At 45.5% G+C, this 19688-nt stretch overlaps 1 protein-coding gene across 6 annotated transcripts in view; it reads right to left on the reverse strand.

The window, feature by feature from the left end:
• LOC144770775 (phospholipase A2 inhibitor and Ly6/PLAUR domain-containing protein-like) overlaps positions 1–19688 on the reverse strand; it is a 1602193-nt gene that overhangs the window by 1355899 nt on the left and 226606 nt on the right. For all 6 annotated transcript variants that reach the window (XR_013599021.1, XR_013599024.1, XR_013599023.1 and 3 more), the window contains exon 3: positions 11908–12027. Coding sequence is in view for 2 of the 6 variants with exons in the window: in XM_078655533.1 (XP_078511659.1) it covers positions 11908–12027 (120 nt within the window). In the remaining 4 variants the exon portion in view is untranslated. The remainder of the gene's footprint in view (positions 1–11907; positions 12028–19688) is intronic.

Raw genomic sequence — 19688 nt, forward strand, 5'->3', positions numbered from 1 at the left:
ACTGCTGAAGCCTATGTTGAGGAGAGTCAGATCATCATTAGCAGGTTCAAAACTAGAGGCTATCCCAATTGGGTCCTGAAGAAAGCTAGAGAAAGAGCTGATGAGGTAGAAAGAACACAGATCTTATTAAACAAACCTCCCACTAACGTTGAGCCAGAGACGGACACTACACAGATGATTCTGACCTACAATTCTGACTCTCAGCAAATCAAACATATCTTAGCCAGACACTGGGGTATTCTCAAAAATGACGGAGTTATAGGGAATACCTTGACCAGGAGACCCAATGTAACTTACAGACGGTATAGAAATATCCATGACCTGGTAGTCAAGAATGACATCACCAACTACCTCAGTGCCGCTAACATTGGCGTCAAAGGGTTTGTTCCCTGTGGCCATTGCAAAGCGTGCAGACACAGTAAATTCAGGGATACAGTAGAATATGGTGGTGTCACCAGGAGAATCACACAATTCCTTACCTGCAGCACTAGCTTTGTCATTTATGACATTGAGTGTAGTTGTAAACTTTGGTACATTGGGAGCACCACTTGCACTGCAAAGAAAAGGGTCCTCGAATACCTAAGGGCCATCACCAACAATGACTCCAAATATCCAGTGGCACGTCACTTTTAGGACAAACATTTCTCAAACACTTCTGAGTTAATGTATTTAATCATTGAACAAATCCCCAAAAATCCCAGAGGAGGGGACAGGGTGCTCACATTGAGACAACGGGAATCGAAATACATTATTGATTTCCAAACCAAATATCCTGGAGGGTTGAATATGCATGAAGAATTAGCAACACATCTAAAGGGTAACTGTTGAGTGCCTATTTGATGTAGATCTGCCATGCTATTACAGTGCATCCATTGTCTCTTCTAGTGGTTCTGGACAAGAGAAATTTTATTTTCTTATCCGCTTCCTCTGAAGTACGGGTGTGCATTGAATGATTGTTTTTAATGTTGCAAATATATTCTATGATACTGTTTGTTTAACACTGTAGTCACTTGATTTTAACATGTTCTTTTCTTTTGTTTCCTTTGCAAGCGAAAAGAAAGGGGCCCACTCACTGGTATAGACCCTTATGGGCAACCTACCCTTTTCACTGTTTGTGTTCCCGTCACTTCACCCCTCACTTTGGAATCTTCACTGAGTAGATGTCAAGGTAGCAGTCTAGTGTCTATTGAGCGAGTCAAAGACAGATATGTCCTTATCCCACATCACTGGGTTTTTTAGCACTATGAGGTCGTCACAGTGACTCTATCAAGACCCATGGCCTAACCGATCACGGTGCTATGTCAGTGAGGGCACTCATAGCATGTTAGTATGGATACTTGCCTGAAAACCCAGATATTTACAGTTTAGGTGGCCACACTTAGTACTTAGGTTGGGCACTTGCCCGCGACTTGCACTTTAGTTATTATACAGATATATATTTCTTGACAGTTATCTGAACTGCCATTGCGAGAGAGTATCCTATTAGGCCCCATTGACATCCAGCACCGCTGTACTACGAGCGGAGGTTCACCATTATGGGGGCACTCACTGCAGTTTCTCAGGATGGAACCCTAGTTAGCGCATTTATCAAACAAGGGTCTCATGTTCAATAACTGTTGGACACTGTTTTTAGCCTCTAGCGATATTTGCCGTTTGTCGGCCCACGGTTTCACTGGACATAGTATTACCTTGCTAGAACAGGCTAACGCATGAAGCAATGACACTAAACCACTGTATGAGCGGAGTGCGCATAACTTCAGTATTATTTTTTTTCAGTCCAGCACTGTGCTTCTTTTCTTTTACGTGTACCAGTGCAAGAATTTCTAAGGTATTGGTATGTATTTGTAAACGCTTTGACTTAGCCTCTTTACCATTACATCATGGCCGCCATTAATGTGGACTTGTTCTATCTCTATTTTGACTGTCTGTACTTGTGTAAAACTTTATTAGCTACCGCTTCTCATGTGCTATGTTCACGTGATCAAGACTGTTTACAGTCGAAACGTGTTGTAGATTAAACTTGGATTAACTAAAAAAAAAAAAATGGATTAACTAGACTGGTGTCCTGCCTCGTATCCTGAGAGCGTACTTCATTGAACTTTGTTGTTGTTTGGAATTGATATTGCCGGTACGCTCTGCCGGTGCGTACGTCACCCTCCTCGGGTCCCTGTACTTCAGAAGGAGCTACTCGTGTTTGGATATATATATATATATTATCCACCAATGCGCCCTTGCGGTTTCAGTAGGGCTCACCACGGCACTCTCCAGCCCTCCGGCTTTTAGGCCCGAGCCGACCAGAAATCCTGGCGACCTTACCTTGAAAGCCACACCCACTTAGGGCGGTTGATTCAAATAAATGTGTGTTTGAACTACGATGGTGAGCAATATGTGCCTTTGTACCTGTGTCCATGAGGAAGGGGCATTCTGGCCCCGAAACGCGTCGGACTTAACTAATTGTTTGGAGGAAGGCTGGGAAGTTCATCGGGAGCCATTGCTAAAAGCCGGAGGGCTGGAGAGTGCCGTGGTGAGCCCTTCTGAAAGCGCGAGGGCGCATTGGTGGATAATGTATTTGCACGGTCGGCTCGGGCCGTGGGAAGGAGCTCCGCTTTACTAGGCGGTGTGTTTTGCAGCGCGTGTGAGGACTGAGGCAGGTGAACCTTCTCCTGCCTGCCAGCGCGACACTCCAACTGAAACTGTAACTTCACAGCCCGCCTCCATCTCCTACTAAAGGATTATAATATGACCATAAACTGTACAGGGGAATGTAACCTACTAAGGTAATTAATTAGAAACTCACCTGCAGGACTACAGTTACCAGAAATTCTGGCGACCTTACCTTGAAAGCCACACCCACTTAGGGCGGTTGATTCAAATAAATGTGTGTTTGAACTACGATGGTGAGCAATATGTGCCTTTGTACCTGTGTCCATGAGGAAGGGGCGTTCTGGCCCCGAAACGCGTCGGACTTAACTAATTGTTTGGAGGAAGGCTGGGAAGTTCATCGGGAGCCATTGCTAAAAGCCGGAGGGCTGGAGAGTGCCGTGGTGAGCCCTTCTGAAAGCGCGAGGGCGCATTGGTGGATAATGTATTTGCACGGTCGGCTCGGGCCGTGGGAAGGAGCTCCGCTTCACTAGGCGGTGTGTTTTGCAGCGCGTGTGAGGACTGAGGCAGGTGAACCTTCTCCTGCCTGCCAGCGCGACACTCCAACTGAAACTGTAACTTCACAGCCCGCCTCCATCTCCTACTAAAGGATTATAATATGACCATAAACTGTACAGGGGCATGTAACCTACTAAGGTAATTAATTAGAAACTCACCTGCAGGACTACAGTTACCAGAAATCCTGGCGACCTTACCTTGAAAGCCACACCCACTTAGGGCGGTTGATTCAAATAAATGTGTGTTTGAACTACGATGGTGAGCAATATGTGCCTTTGTACCTGTGTCCATGAGGAAGGGGCGTTCTGGCCCCGAAACGCGTCGGACTTAACTAATTGTTTGGAGGAAGGCTGGGAAGTTCATCGGGAGCCATTGCTAAAAGCCGGAGGGCTGGAGAGTGCCGTGGTGAGCCCTTCAGAAAGCGCGAGGGCGCATTGGTGGATAATATATATATATATATATATATATATATATATATATACACACACACGGATATATATATATACACACACACCACATTCTATATTACATTTAAGCTGCTGCCCCATTAATTCCCATGTAACACCTAATACCAATACCACACCTATCACAGCCCAAACTAAAATCCGATTTCACTGACCAGTTCTCAGAATGTTTACCTTAATCAAATGAAATCCATCAAAAGTCTCTTTCAAGGGATGTTCAGTCTCAACTGATGTAACGTGGATCCAAATCTTAAATTGCACTAGATGACTTAGAATTGATCCAGCTGGTGAACCAGCTTTGGTCCCAGTTTGTACACTTCAAATGTGAACTTCTCAATCCCATCTTCACTGATCCCGACTTTATCATTTGCTTATCTCTTATTGCAGCTGGCTGGACAGACTGCTTTCCTATTCTCTTCCATATTCTTGCTTATACACCCAGCTTGAACAATGATATCCTTGTCATGAAAATGTATATTTCCCAACTCCAAGACCTCACCGCTCCTAAAGTAAAGCCACTTAGCATGCTGGCATTAATTATATTTGTGTAACTACAACAATATAATTCATCACTTGGTCAACTCAATGGACCCTCTCCAACTCAAACTAATCTCAAAAAAAGAACAGGACCTCCATGGTTGGACTGGTTGGAAATACAACTAGGCTGATCACAAATGTGGAAAATTACGGAAAATATTAGAATTCCTTAAGCTTGACATCAAAACGAACAAGATGAGCAAGGATTACAAATGAAACATTTGTTTATCCTAAGCACACTTTATACAGCAAGAAAATATCACCTCACAAAACCCTTCGCAGTCCTTTTCTGGCACATTTGATCCAGTGATACCCTTCACTCACATATCCATATTCTCACACATACTCGCAAACCCTGAGGAAATACTACACTATAGCACCGAAGATATGTTCTATTAGACCCTTAACAAGGAGTAAACAGATGGATCTCCTTCCTTTCCATCAACAATGAGTATCTGACCTTCACTATTAGTTCACAAAACCATAAAGTCATTATCTCCATCCTTTGCTTTAAGGTTCTTCCTGAAGTGCAGGTCAGAACTGAGTACCGACCTTGGCTGGTAGATGGTTCCATGCTTGTGAAACCAGATAAGAAAAGGAGCAACCCCACTTCTTGTCTTTGGGGACCATTGCAAGTAAAGTGTTTACTGGCAGCCAGAACATTAGCGTTAAAGATAAGGTTGAGGATCACATGTGCGCTGCATGACGACAACTAGCAGTGTTCCTATTAAATAGTCAGGGAGACTAAGGTACAGAGCCTAGGCGTAGTCCGGTCTTTAAGTGATGAGCATAGTAACTACAGTTTTGCAGTAATGGCAAGGGAGAAGGAAGAGGAACTTGTTCAAAGCTTGAAGCAGTCCAAAGCATGTTCTAACCATCAGGAGATTGAAAGGAAAGCTGGGCGCCAAACTTAACCCCCAGGTTCGTAACAACAGCAGAAGCTGTGGTGGGGAAGACATGTTTGGGGCCAGCAGCTCTCCCACCAATGGGACTGGAAAGCCCCGAACTGTAAAATCTCAGTTTTAGCCGTGTTGCACTTCAAGTGACTAGAGCGCAGCTGATAAAAGATCAATTGGAGATCCACGCCACGGCGGCAGACCCCTTTTTTAAATCCATGTGATTCAACCAAAGGTTCCAGCAGGGCCATATAAATGTTAAATAATGTAGGGCTGAAGCGGGAGCCATGTGGCACCCCAACTGAGAGGGGCTTGCTCCCTGAGGAGAAAGGAGGCAGACAAAATGATTGTCCTCTATTCTCCAGAAAAGATTGAATTAATTTGAGGGCTTGGCCTGAACTTCAATGTCAGCGAGGCACTTCAGGAAGATCGCTTGAGATACGTTATTAAATCTGCACAAAGATCGATTAACACCAATTCTGCCTTGCCTCCTTGATTGTCAGTTTGATGTATTCAGACACGTCTACTACCAATGTCCCTCTGCTGTGTTTAGGGAGGAAGCCTGAGTACCTACGATCAAAACAAACCTTCACATTTTTAATACACGTGGTACAACACTCTCACCCAATGTTTTTTTCCCATGCTATTTAAAGAATGGACAATTAGCCCAAAAATGTCAATCTTGATCTAGACCTATTGTTCAACTTTCATCCAGTCTCCTCCCTCCCTAAGGTAAGGGAAGGCATTGAGAAATGCATGCAGATCACTGGCAATATTGCCAAGGAACACCTGCTAACAACATGGCATGAGTCCTGGGTTGAGCAACCCCCAGTTGATACTCAAATCTGGGCTACACGCTGTTGCCAAGGACTAGCGAGGGTGATCACGAGGTCCAGAAGCTGTTTTGCGCATTCTTTACTGACATGGGACTCCTGTTCATGGCCTGTGTTGCTGACATGTTGCGGTGGTAACACCTGCTGATAATTTTGTGGATTTATAGTACTGATCAGAATGTTTTTCTGTTTCAGGAGGAGTGAGGCTTACCGGCCGCACTGATATCAATTCCCACTTTGATGTAACAGCCAAACCCTGCAACTGACATCCCGTGTACTTGTTGATTGCCTGTATGTACGCTGTGGATAGTAGCAAGACTCGTTGTTATTCAAAATGTTCTTCCCTCGTATGTGCACTGGGATGAATTGCGTTATCTAGTGAGCATCCTGGAACAATTTTGAGCAAGTGAGCGATATATAATTGTAACCTAAATAAATTCATTTGTTTCATTTTGTTTACTTGAGACATATTTTGGAGGTATGCCAGCCTCACACCTGCACATATCACATATAGTCCTCAGAACAGTCAGAGACTTGTTCAATATCTATTATTGCTTCGGTATCCTTTCATTTATTTTATTGTATTGATTTAGAGTTTCATTAAGCACAAACGTGACTCATTGGTATCATAGTGCCATACGTAAACACCAGGTTTTGTGTCATGACATTCAGCATCAGGTTTTGCAAGAGAATCCGTTCCAAAACACTCAAAATGACTGTACGTAAGAAATCAGTAGATAGGAGAAGATATTCAAACTCCCATCACCCCTTGTGGCGGCCTGTAAATGCAGGACTGCTGGAGTAGCATGGCTTTCTTGACATGGTGCCCTCTGGGTTGAAAGCATGAGGTCCAGAACCTTAGGAATTTGTCAAGAAAAAAACTTCCTTCTGGTAGACCTGGGTCGAAGGCTTAGACCTAATCTCTGGCAGGAGTTAGTTCTATATTTTCATTGCAGATTCTCTGACCCTGCACGGCTCTGCCTGCATTGTTTTTGCCTAATCTTGTATTTTTCCCCTGTACCTAACTTGCTTTCTTGCCCAGACTTGTTGTTATTCCCCTGTACCTGTACTTGCTTTCTTGCCCAGACTTGCTTTTACTCCCCTGTGCCTGTACTTGGTTTCTTGTCCAGTCTTGTTTTTATTCCCCTGTGCCTAACTTGTTTTCTTGCCCAGACTTGTTTTTATTCCCATGTGCCTGTACTAGCTTTCTTGCCCAGACTTGTTTTTATTCCTCTGTGCCTGTACTTGTTTTCTTGCCTAAACTTGCTTTTCCTTCCTGTGCCCAGTTCTCCCGCAGCCCCCGCCCGTTTTTCTTGCCGCTGCGTCCCTGCGGCCTGCCCCCCCCCGCAATCCCATTCGCCGCTCCCGCCTCCCAGCTGCTCCTCCCTCCCACATCACCTCATATGGAGGGCACGCAGCGGCCGCACGCAGCGGGCGTGGCTAAGGCAAGCCTGTCTGCGCCCGTACGCGCCTGGACCGCGCCCAGCTCCAAGACCCCGCAAACGCCAAAACGCCTGACACCGCTACGATGCCAGAACCCTGCATGCACTCAACACCGGACGATCACACACCTGCTTCCTGGCCGCCCCAAAGCTCACCCACGGAGCTTTCACCTGCTGGAACTGCAGCTTCACCAGCATCCGCCACACCATGCTTCCGACCAGGAAAGAACCCAACCACCTCAGATGCATCCTTCTCAACACCAGCTCTGCCCACAAACACGCCGTTGAACTCTGGGACCTACACCACTCAACCTCCCCAGACATCGCCTTCCTGACGGAGACCTGCTGAAGCGCGACATAGTCATAGTCGTCCCGGAAGGCTACAAGATCACCTGCAGGGACCGCACCAACGGAGCAAGAGGAGGAATCGCCATCGTCCACAGGAACACTCTCAGAGTCTCGACCAATACCAACGACACCCTCAGCACCGCCGAACACCTGCACTTCCAGATCCACACCAACCCCAACACCACCCTCAGAGGAACCCTCATCTACAGACCCCCAGGACACGGACCACAGTTCAGCAACTCCATCGCCGACTTTGTCAGCACACACGCCCTCGCCTCCACAGACTACATCCTCCGCAGGGACCTGAACTTCCACCTCGAGAACAACAACAACATCAACTCCACCACCCTGATCGACAACCTAGCCAACCTCAGACTCAGACAACTCGTCACAACACCCACCCACTCCGCCAGTCACACGCTTGACCCCATCTTCTCCACAAGCCCCCACGTCTCCTTCAACCACACCACCAAATTCAACTGGACCGACCATCGCTGCATCCACTTCACCTTCAAGAAACACACCTCGCACCACCGCACCCAACCGATGCCTCGCCACTGCTGGAGCAAAGTCACTGAGGACCAGCTAACCACCACCCTTGCCCAGAGCCTACCCGCCGACCCCACCGACCCCGACACCCCCGCCCGCAACCTCAGACAGTGGCTCAACGACTACGCCAACACCCTCGCCCCGATCAAGAAACTTTCAAACAGTCACACCAACAAGAAAGCCAGCTGGTTCACTGAAGCAAACCTGCCGAAAGCTGGAGAAGATCTGGCTCCGTGAACGAACACCGGACAGCCACAGAGCCCACAATAACGCCACCCGCAGACACCATCACCTCATCAGATCTGCCAAAAGGGCCTCCTTCAAAGACCGCCTAGACAACAAAGCGCACAACAGCAAAGAGCTCTTCAACAACGTGAAGGAACTCGCCAACCCCAGCTCCAACACCAATGACGCCCCATCCTTGCAAGACCTGTGCGACTCGCTGGCCACCTTCTTCCAGCACAAGATCGCAGACATTCACAACAGCTTCAACGCCACGACTGCCCGACAACCACTGAGACCTCCCCCGTCCCCACGACCACCATCCGCACCAACCGCCTTCTCCCCTGGACCAACATCAGCGACACACTCAAGAAACCCAAGGCGGACCCCAAGGATCTCAAGAACTTCCAGACCATCTCCCTGCTCCCGTTCCATCAAGAAGACAGTCAACGAACAACTGACCCGCTACCTCGAGGAGAACAACATCCTGGACCCTTCCCAGTCTGGGTTCCGCAGCAACCACAGCACAGAGACTGCCCTCATCGCCGCCACCGATGACATCAAGTCCCTGCTGGACAACGGAGAAATGGTGGCCCTCATCCTCCTGGACCTGTCAGCCGCCTTCGAGACAGTCTGCCACCATACACTATGAACACGCCTCCTCCACAAGGACGGGATCCAAGAGAAGGCCCTGGACTGGACCACCTCCTTACTCTCCGGCAGAACACAGAGCGTCCGCCTTCCCTCCTTCTGTTCCGAAGCAACCAAGATCATCTGCGGCGTACCCCAGGGATAATCCCTCAGACCAACTCTGTTTAACAGCTACATGGCACCGCTCGCCCACGTCGCCCGTCGGCTCGACCTCAACACCATCTCCTACGACAATGACACCCAGCTGATTCTCTCCCTCACCAAGGACGCCCACACCGCCAAAACCAAACTTCACGAATGAATGAAGGCCGTCGCTGAATGGATGAGGAACAGTCGACTGAAGCTGAACTCGGATAAGATGGAGGTCCTCATCCTTGGATCCATCCCTTCGGCCTGGGACGACTCCTGGTGGCCGACCGCACTTGGAACCGCTCCAACACCCACCGACCACGCACGCAACCTAGGGGCCATCCTCGACTCCACCCTCTCCATGACTAAACAGTTCAACACCGTATCCTCCTCCTGCTTCAACACTCTCCACATGCTCCGCAGGATCATCAGGCATTAAAGACCGGGATTTTTAGTCTCCCTGACACCTGCGCACTTGCACTAGTATGAGGTTCCTGGTCACACTACGGATAGCAGCCGGACCAGACTTTAGATCAACTCTGGTCTGTTTAGGCACCAAGATGCTCCTTGGAGTGATAGTCACGCGTTACAAATGCCAATTTACATTACATTACATCTACAATTAGATCCCCACTGAAACGAGGAGAACGGTCACCCAGACCCTCATCAGCAGCAGGTTGGACTATGGAAACGCCCTCTACGCAGGATCCTCAGCCAGACTCCTGAGACGGCTCCAACACATCCAGAACGCCTCTGCACACCTGATCCTCGCCATCCCTCGCCGCAGCCACATCACACCCCACCTGAGAAACCTGCACTGGCTCCCGGTCAACAAGAGGATAACCTTCAAGCTCCTCACCCATGCACACAAGGCACTCCACAACACCGGACCAACGTAACTCAACAGACGACTCAGCTTCTACACCCCCACCCCCCAGCTCCGTTCCGCCGACCTCGCCCAAGCGTCCCGCCTCCGAAGAGCGACCTCCGGCGGCAGATTGTTCTCCCACCACGCCGCCAAGACCTGGAACACCCTCCCCATCCACCTACGGCAGACCCAAGACCTGCTGACCTTCAGAAAACTCCTCAAGACCTGGCTTTTCGAGCAGTAGCAGCATTTCCCTCCCCAGCGCCTTGAGACCCTCATGGGTTAGTAGTGTCCTTTACAAATGATATGATTGATTGATTGATCCAGAGAAGGTGCATGCGTAATTTGGAAGGTTCTAGCAAGCGGGAGTTTGAGCTCCGTAATGAGCCGCTAGCTCCTGAGAACTTGAGCTTATTTGTTGCATACCTGGGTATCTTATGGTGCAGGACTCTGCAACATGCACACTTGCTTTAATTGGATCCTGGCATCTAGTGGGATACACTGTGGAAGCTTCGGAGATAGTGTGATATGAACCTCGCTGCGGCATTTAGGGCATGTTTGGGTTGGATTGTTACGGTTGCACTCCCATAGTCTAATCTGGACACAACCAAGACTGACTAACAAGTAGGAAGTCTTATGGTGGCACAAAAGATTTTAGATTCCTATGCAGGCTGAGTTTGTGAAACTCACTGCGAGTATTTGTGTTGATATGTGCTTGCCTGTTAAAGTTTTTATCCAGTGTGATCCCAAGAGATGTTGTTGCTTCGACTGCTGCATGCATGCAACTGAAGGTGTCCAAGTATGTCAGCCATGCATGTCCTGAGCGGGGGCAGTGGGGCGGAGAGAAGAGCAAGAATTATGTTTTCAGAGAGATCAATTTCTGGTGGTTCCGTGACAGCCAAGTTTGCTTTCGTCATTGAGCCAGGTGATATCGTCCAGAGGGAAGTGTTTAACCGCTTCCGTGCTCATGACAGCCTCACGCCGTTATCATCCACGGGTGGTGTGTGCTCATGACGGCGTGGAGCCGTCATCCAACTGCCACTCCGCCCACACGGCACTAATTCCCTGCGGGTGAATTAGTGAGTGGGCAGGGTCATGACGGCTCCACGCCATCATAAGCACACGCCGCCCGTGACTCATGACGGCGTGGGCTGGTCATGAGTAAGGGAACGCCGCGCTCGCCCCCGCCCCCCCCCCCCGCGCTGCGGCCAAATTCGTGCAGCGGCGAAGGGGTTAAGTAAGGCTGTATGTCATCTGTGAGCATGTGGTACATGATGCTCTCCATTTCAACGATCTCCATCAGCAGCGTCATGTATAGGTTGAAGTGTGTAGGAGAGATGGCGGATCCGTAAGGCACATCCATTCTCACTGGGTACGTGTTGGATAGCCAACTTCCCACTTTGAGTCACTGCAAGCGATTATGAAGAAAAGAGGCGAACCATTTCAGAACGTTATCTGAGAACCCCAATCTGTGTTGAAATGTATTACTTATTTTGCTTCTCTATCGATCAATGTTTATTTCACATAATATTCTATCAAATGATAGGAAATCCTACTTTTTAGACACACTACGAGATGCACTTATGCTATACTGTTAACTGAAGGGATCAAAGTAAAAACATTTTTTATGTATGTGTTCGTATATATACTCAAAAAAAGCTGTTTTGGTATGACTATTCATGCCAACATCAGAGCAATGGCATCAAATTATTCGGAAGTATCCACTTCATCGTTATGATAATATGTATCTTCTTGAGAAGGACTTGAATGGATTATGGTAGAAAATATAATTAAGAAACAATAACTTACCGGACCTAGTGACAGAGTATTTAGTAAAACAAACATCATCCGACTTGTCGCACATCATTGCCCGTCCTGTGCACCTGGGGCCTGTCTTGCTGAAGCAGCGTGTGCAGGAGAGGGCATTGCCTGAAAGAAAAGGAGGCCATTGTTTCTGTTAGTCTCATCCTAAGAGCCAGGGCAAAAGGACAGATTACAAAGCAGTTACCTATAACTTTGAGATTGTCAACACCAAAGAGCGCAAGATCCCATCAGATGGGATAATAAGCAGCCAATGGAACACCTGGCAGAAAAAAGCTTGCTTGCTACCAGTCATGTTTTTTCCTACTTCTGTATTTATTTATGAATCTGAATTTGTTCTTTTTTTAATGCGCAACAATGGCAAAAACATTGAAATGATTTTGTGCCCCAACAGTCACTCCTTTACAGACTTCCACAGCCTGAATCCCTTGATTACCCCAAGCACGAGAATGCCAAACTCAAGTCCTCTCCCATGACAACTCTCAGTCCATTTTCACCTACACAGTGCTCCCCCCAACATGAGGCACTCTTTGTGCCCAATTTACAATTTGGCGCAGAAGATACTCCCTCACAACAGTGACAGAGTACCGTCTCTACCAAGCTCTTTATCTGCCTGTCCTATATGGGGCTGGGCAGGCCAACAGTATGTCGAGGGACCCCACTCTGTCACCTCCAGGTAGAACCATGACATTGGTTTCTGTTAACACAATGGAATGTCTGTGGACTGACGGATATCTATAAATTTGATAGAATGGATGTCCATCAAGGCGACAGAGTGAAGAACTCCATCACCCTGATGGACATTAAACCATCTGGCAAACTCTAGATCAGACTCTAAATCCCTACCAACCTGGAGGCAAATTATAGAAGTGCCAATGCGGCGCAATGAGCATTTGCGCCCGCTTTGCATGGCTCCAGGTACTTTTCTATTACAGCAAGGGCCCCAGACGCTTGTGCGTCCCCTTCTGTAATACTGATAACGCTGACGCACATAGCGCTATCATCAAAGGGCGTTCCCTCATTAGCATGGGGGCGTGGGCCCATGCAATGAGGGAATCCCTTTGCCTCTGCATCCGTGTAGCATTACAGACACGGGTGCAGAGGCAAAAGAAGCTTTCAGGTGGCGCACTGTCAGTGCGCTCCCTGATCAAAGCCCTCTGGTAGGGGGGTCCCATGACTTCCCAGACATCCCCTTGCTGCTGGTGCAGTCACTCACTGCACCCGCCTGGAAGTGGATCTCTAATCCCCTTAAAAAGTGCAGGCGGGTTGCCATCTGCACTGTGAAAACACAGATTTACTTAAAAGCAGCCACTCTGCTGTTCACCTGAATGTGCTGCCCCCAGGGAGCCCCATTCTACCCTCCAGATGCCTGCATTTAGGAGATGCGCTGAAAGTGTGCCACTTGTTTGTGGCGCACTTTCAGTGTGCCTTCTAAGGCATGTTTGCCTCTGTGCTATGTCCATAATATGGCACGGGCGCAAAAGCAAATTGATTCACTTATTTGCATGGGGTCACGCTCCTCTGCAAATGAGAGAGCACCCCAATGCAAATGAGGGGACACACTTTTATGATAGTGCTGGAGCAACATGTGCACAGCGCTATCTGTAGAAAGAGGGGACGCACAAATGTCAGTGGCCCTTTCTGTAATGCCACTGTGCCCTTTGATGCACAAACTGGGCGCACACACCTGTTACTCCCTCGAGCACAAAGTATTATACTGCCCCAGGAGCATTTGAAAGATGATTTTACTGATTGCTGAGTGTTGAGGGTAAACTGATTCGGAAGGGCAGCCTAGAAGTACTCGCTCTGAGCACTGTCTTGAATGCTGCCCTCTAAACACATTCAGCTACAGAACATGTCTGTACAGGGATGTGGAATTCCTATAGCCCGACGCACGGGACATATTGTTTGGGGTCAAGGGCAACAAGTTTTCATGAGTATTTTGACCTTGGGACAAGTAGGCTCAACCCCCTGCAGCTCAAACCTTCTGGCTGCCAGTTTGCAGTACCATATTATGGATCAGGGAAGGGCGCCCTCTGCAATTAAGGTAATATTTTTGTCCAAATGTTAATAATATTCAAACTTGTATTTATGGTTCATTAATAGAAAGCCTTCATTATTAGGATGAGCACTCCAAGTAAATGTTGTAAGCTCTAACTGCACTACTGACAGTGTTCCAGTATAAAAATGTGTACACACATTTTGAAAGTTTAGCAACATCAGGATATGTGTAATGCCCCAATAATACTTTTTGATTTGATGCAAATGTTTGCAGAAGCTTGAAAGCAAGATTGATAATTCTTTGCTTTCGAAATAAAATAATCATGAAAAAATGAAAGCAGGAAAAAAAACATTTAGCTGAACTACTGTAAAATTTAAGGTACCATTTCTTTGCAGCATCATTTAGTAACATGTGTAGATGCATGCTAGTGTTTCCCAAAAATATTCATAATGGAAAATTAGTGTAACCAGTTTCAATAAGATTATGGGAAACAAAAATAAACAAGCATTTGCAAAGCCAGTAGGTCTGAAATTGGTGGTCAGCTTTTTAGTTTTGCCAATGTGTGACTTGCTTTTGGCAAGGTTTTTGTAAAACCCTATTGGTGCGGGAGCTGCTGGGCCCTCACCATTGTAACAAACACTGGCAAAAGCACAATTTTATTTGGTCTCAAAAATCACACTGTCGCAGTAGTTACTGGGACTGAATAAAAACTACTTTGTGTGCCGATATGCTCCTCATGAAAGAGCAGAATGCTGTCACTCACAGTGAAGCCAGGCAATACAGAGAGTGAGAGAGACAGAAAGTTAATACATGCAAAAGTTCACGGTCAATGACAGACCAAATTAGATGCCCAATTATTAAAGATTTTTATTATTTTTTTTTTTAGTCCTCATTACGCAACTAATTTTAATGTAGGAGAATCTCAGAGTCACTCTCTCTTACTCCAGCCAGAATGTGTCTTTTCGGATACCCAAACCAAAACCTTCTGGTGTTTCAGACAAAATGCACCCCTTACTTCCATACATTTAAGAAAAAGAGGTCTTCGTTCCCCGGATCTGAGATAAGCTAGCCATGATGGCTACTTCGAAGTACCATCAGTTCCATTTCGTTGCGACAGCGTAATCATTGGACATATGTTAGGAAAAAGAGAAAAAAAAAAAGAACCACGAAATCTCACTATCCCACTACATCCCATATCCCTAGTCGCCCCTTATTAAAGTCTACCCATATATCCCAAAATTTAAACTTTTTCGAACTCACACTCTTTCTTCTGTCTAATTTGTACACCCTTAAAATTGACGCTAGCCATTCATTTCGAGAGGGAGCTACCGGGCTTACCTATTTAATACAAAGCTCCCTCCTAGCCAACAAGATTAGAATAAAGACTAAGGGCCCGATGTAGGTCGGTCGGTAACGGCCGAAAATCGGTATTTTCGGCCGTTTCCGACCGGTATTCAGTAATCGGTATGTAGGGACACATTATTTTACAGATTCGGTAAATTTACCGATCGCTAAATTTACCGAATCTGTAAAATACCGATTCGGTATTTATACCTATTCGGTATTATTGTTATGTAGGTGGGACTCTTCTGAGTCCCACAAGCCTTACAGAATCGGTATTTTACCATGAAATCCAACTTCATGGTAAAAAACCGATTCCGGTGTGCATGCACATGTGTGCATGCACACCTGTGCCATATGACAGGCAGACCTGCCCTTAGGGCAGGTATGCTTGCCACATGGCCCCCGAATCTTTTTTGGGGGTGCTAGAGGGTGTCAAAGTGACACCCCCTGCACCCTTGTCAAAATCGGTATTTACCGATTCGGTAAATACCGACCGGTAATGCCCCATTCATTCCTATGGGCTTCAAAGCCCATAGGAATGAATGGGCCATTACCGGTCGGTATTTACCGAATCGGTAAATACCGATTTTTACCGATTCTGTAGCAGGAATATCTGGATGTTCCTACATCTCAACCCCTTAGATTTACCGATTTTTAATTACCGAATCGGTATGATTCGGTAATTTAAAATCGGTAAATCTATTTTACCTACATCTGGGCCCTAGTTTTCTTCAGCTTTCGATAAAGCATTCATAGCCGGCATACAAGAGACCCCAAAAACAACCAAATCCGTACTTACAATTAGTTGCTTTCCTAAGGCTCTTTCTAATATCATACCAACGTCTTTCCAGAAACCTTCGAGGCTGGGGCACTGCCAGAACATGTGCAAGTCATCCGCTTTAATCATACCACATTTTGGGCAGCTTTTCGATGCATCTCCACTCAGTTTAGAAAGCCTCTTCGGAGTCCAATACGCTCTGTGTGTGGTGAATAAAAGATTTCTATGGAGGGCAGCAGAAGATACAATAGACCAGCATTTGCTCATAGATACTTGCCATGTATTATTTAGATCCAGCGTCGGCAGGTCTTTTCCCCAGATACTCTCCGGAATCCGAAAGTCGTCTTCTCCTGCTATTATTAAAGCCCAGTACCAGTAGGATATTTCTTTTTTGAATTGATTAGTCTCCAGGAGTTTAACTTCCAGATCAAGGTTTCCTTTTCTGGTTTCTTTTAAAGAGTTCGACCAGCTCAACATCTGATAGTACTTAAATTTAGAGAGTGTGTAATTTGTCCGTCGTGAGAGATTTTCCCATTCGAGAAGTTTATTTTGGAAAAGAAGTTGACCCCATTCTATTATGCCTGCTTGTTTAAGTGGACCAGCAAGTCTGTCCTTAAGGCAATCTGGTGTAGTTGGTGAATCCCAGATTGGGGCTTTCTCACTGTATAGAGGAATACCCAAGGTACATCTAACACCATACCATAATTTTGATGCTGCTTTTAAAATCTTCAGTTTTATCTTTTTGAAGAATTTTGGGTGACCAAATTTATAAAGGAAGTGACTCGTATGGTTTGTTATGCTTTGAAAGTACTGTGGGTAAAGTTCGAAATGGCCCAACAATGTCCTGACATATTTAAATTGAAATGCCCGACAGTATTCTAATAGGTCAGGGCTAGCTATACCTCCCTGCTCTTTTTTTCTTCTTAACTTATACCAGGCTATCCTTGGTCTTTTTGCAGACCAAATAAACGTGGATATTTTCCCCTGAATTTTTTTTAATGTCTCTTTTTTAAATTCTAAAGGAATTGCACTAAAAATAAAAGTGAATTTTGGCAAAATTGTCATTTTCATTATATTAGACCTTCCTAGGAATGTAAGCGGGAGACTACTCCAGACCTTCAGAAGTTTATTAACTTCTGTTTCTACTCTCTGTAGATTAATTTGTGAGATCTTGTCTATATCTTTTACTAAGTCTATTCCTAGATATCTCATTTTCTCCTTACCAAATGGGGGAACAGATACCTCGTTCCAGCTCATAACTTCTGTTTTAGTCTGGTTCATCTGGTAACCAGATATTTTACCAAAACTTAGTAAGGTGTCTTCTACTATTCTTAAAGCCCCCCTCACATCTGATGTAAAAATCATGAGGTCGTCAGCATAGAGGGCTATTTCTTTTTGCCATCCTTGATAGGAAAAAGGCTGGATTGAGGGAAGATTCCTTAGACATTCTGCCACAGGTTCAATATAAAAATTAAAAAGGAGGGGGGAAAGAGGTCACCCTTGACGAGTTCCTCTACCTATGTGTATATCGGTAGTTAGTTTACCATTGATCAGGATTTTGGCCCTGGGGGAGTTGTAAATGTTTTCTACCATTTTGACAATGTTGTCTCCCAGATTAAATTGTTTTAACACTTCACTAAGGTATTTCCAACAAACTCTATCAAATGCTTTGGCCGCATCTATTGCGATTATTGATAGAGGAATTTTTTCTGTGGTGGCAATATCTATTGCCCCAATCAATCCTTGCGTAAGGTCCTGAAGGTGTCTTCCTGCCACGAAGCCCTTTTGGTTGGAATTTATTAGAGTTCCTGCGATTTTCCCTAATCTTTTGGCCATAATTTGAGTGAATATTTTGTAATCACAATTTAATATTGAGATAGGGCGATAGGACTCACATTTTTTTGGGTTCTTGCCAGGTTTTAGAAGGACTGAGATAGTTGCGTCATTCCATGTTTCTGGAATTTTTCTGTTGTTTAAAAATATCTCATTGAAGAGTTCGGTCAGATGGGGGATTAGGACAACTTTCAGATGTTTATAAAACTCATAAGGTAGAGCATCAGGGCCTGCCGCTTTGCCTCTTTTTAGATATTTTATTGCTGCTTCTACTTCCCCTGTTGTGATTGGACTGTTTAGTCTCTCTTTTTCCTCCTCTTGAAGAGTGGGAATGTTTTGAGCAATCAAAAACCTGTTAATCTCTTCTATGTCCGGGTTACAGTCCTCCAAGTATAAATCCGAAAAGAAGGCCATAAATTCCTGTTTAATTACCGTATCTTCTAGGCCATTTTGAGAGAGATCTCTTGGATCTATGCAGTTGATTTTATTTCTTATTAAGTCTGTTTTAGTTTTCCAGGCCAACAACTTCCCACAACCTTCACCATACTCATAGTGGGCAAGTTTACTACAGTCCCATCTTTCTCTGATTTTGCTCTCCAGTAGTTCTGTTAGATTTTCCTTTTTTTTCTGTCTTTCTTTAGATAGTTCTTGAGTTTGTAGATAAGAAGGTGACAGGGACATCTGGCGATCTATAAACGTAATATTTTCCTCTAATTTTTGAATGTCTTTTTTCATCTCTCTAGCTTTGTTACAGGCTAACCCCCCAACTCTGCCCCTTATTACGGCCTTATAAGCCTCCCACACAGTTTGAGGTACCGTACTACCCTTATTTTCTTTGAAGTATGTCTCTGTGTCTTGCTTGAGTAGCTCCACTATAGCTGAGTTTAGAAGGATGGACCGATCAAATGTCCATCTTGATGGATCTAAGTCATTATTTATTTTCAAGTTTATTTCAACAGCCGAGTGATCAGAAAGATGTGCGGGAAGGTGCTTTACCATCAAAGTACTATCCAGAAGACACTGGTCTATTAAAAAGTAGTCTATTCTGGAGTGGATACCCAACTTTTTGTTAGAGAAAGTGAACTTATCCTGTTTGATCCCCTTTTTGTTCCATATATCCATAAGGTTAAGGTCTCTCTTGTATACCCCCAGCCACTCCCTCATTTTTGGTAGACTATTTTGATTACCTCTGGGGGAGCGGTCTGTTCTTGGATCCAAGATAATATTGAAGTCCCCTCCCAAAATTACGGGCGATGTAGTGGAAATCAAGTGGGAGTATAGAGATTGAAGTGGGGTTGGATCGTCTAAGTTGGGCCCATAGTATCCGGCCACCGTAAAAGTATTATTTAGAATACTTATATTGGCTATTGCCCACCTTCCCTTAGGGTCTGTCTCAGTGGAGATGATTCTTACATTCAGAGATTTTTTAAACAAGATTGCGACCCCTTTAATAACACACTCCTGGTCTGTACAGATATAACAGTCGACCCACTTGAGGGTATTAATTAGTTCTTCCCACTCTTTTTTAACTAAGTGTGTTTCTTGTAATATTATAATTTCACTGTCCAGACACTTTAGATATTCAAAAAATTTCCGGCGCCTACTCTTGGTTCTTAGACCAATAACATTCCATGTTGTTACTTTTAAAGATCTTTTTTTTTTATCCATTATTGATTATGACAATATTAACAAAGCTGGGTAAGTTAACTTTTAGACAATGTTTCTCCTTTACAGAGGGCATGATGAGGACTTTTTTTCCATTTTTCCCTAGTTTTCTCCCCACCCCCTTGTGTTCCCCGTCCTTTCCCTCTC

The sequence above is a fragment of the Lissotriton helveticus genome, chromosome 7, assembly GCF_964261635.1.
Source record: "Lissotriton helveticus chromosome 7, aLisHel1.1, whole genome shotgun sequence".
NCBI lineage: Eukaryota > Metazoa > Chordata > Amphibia > Caudata > Salamandridae > Lissotriton > Lissotriton helveticus.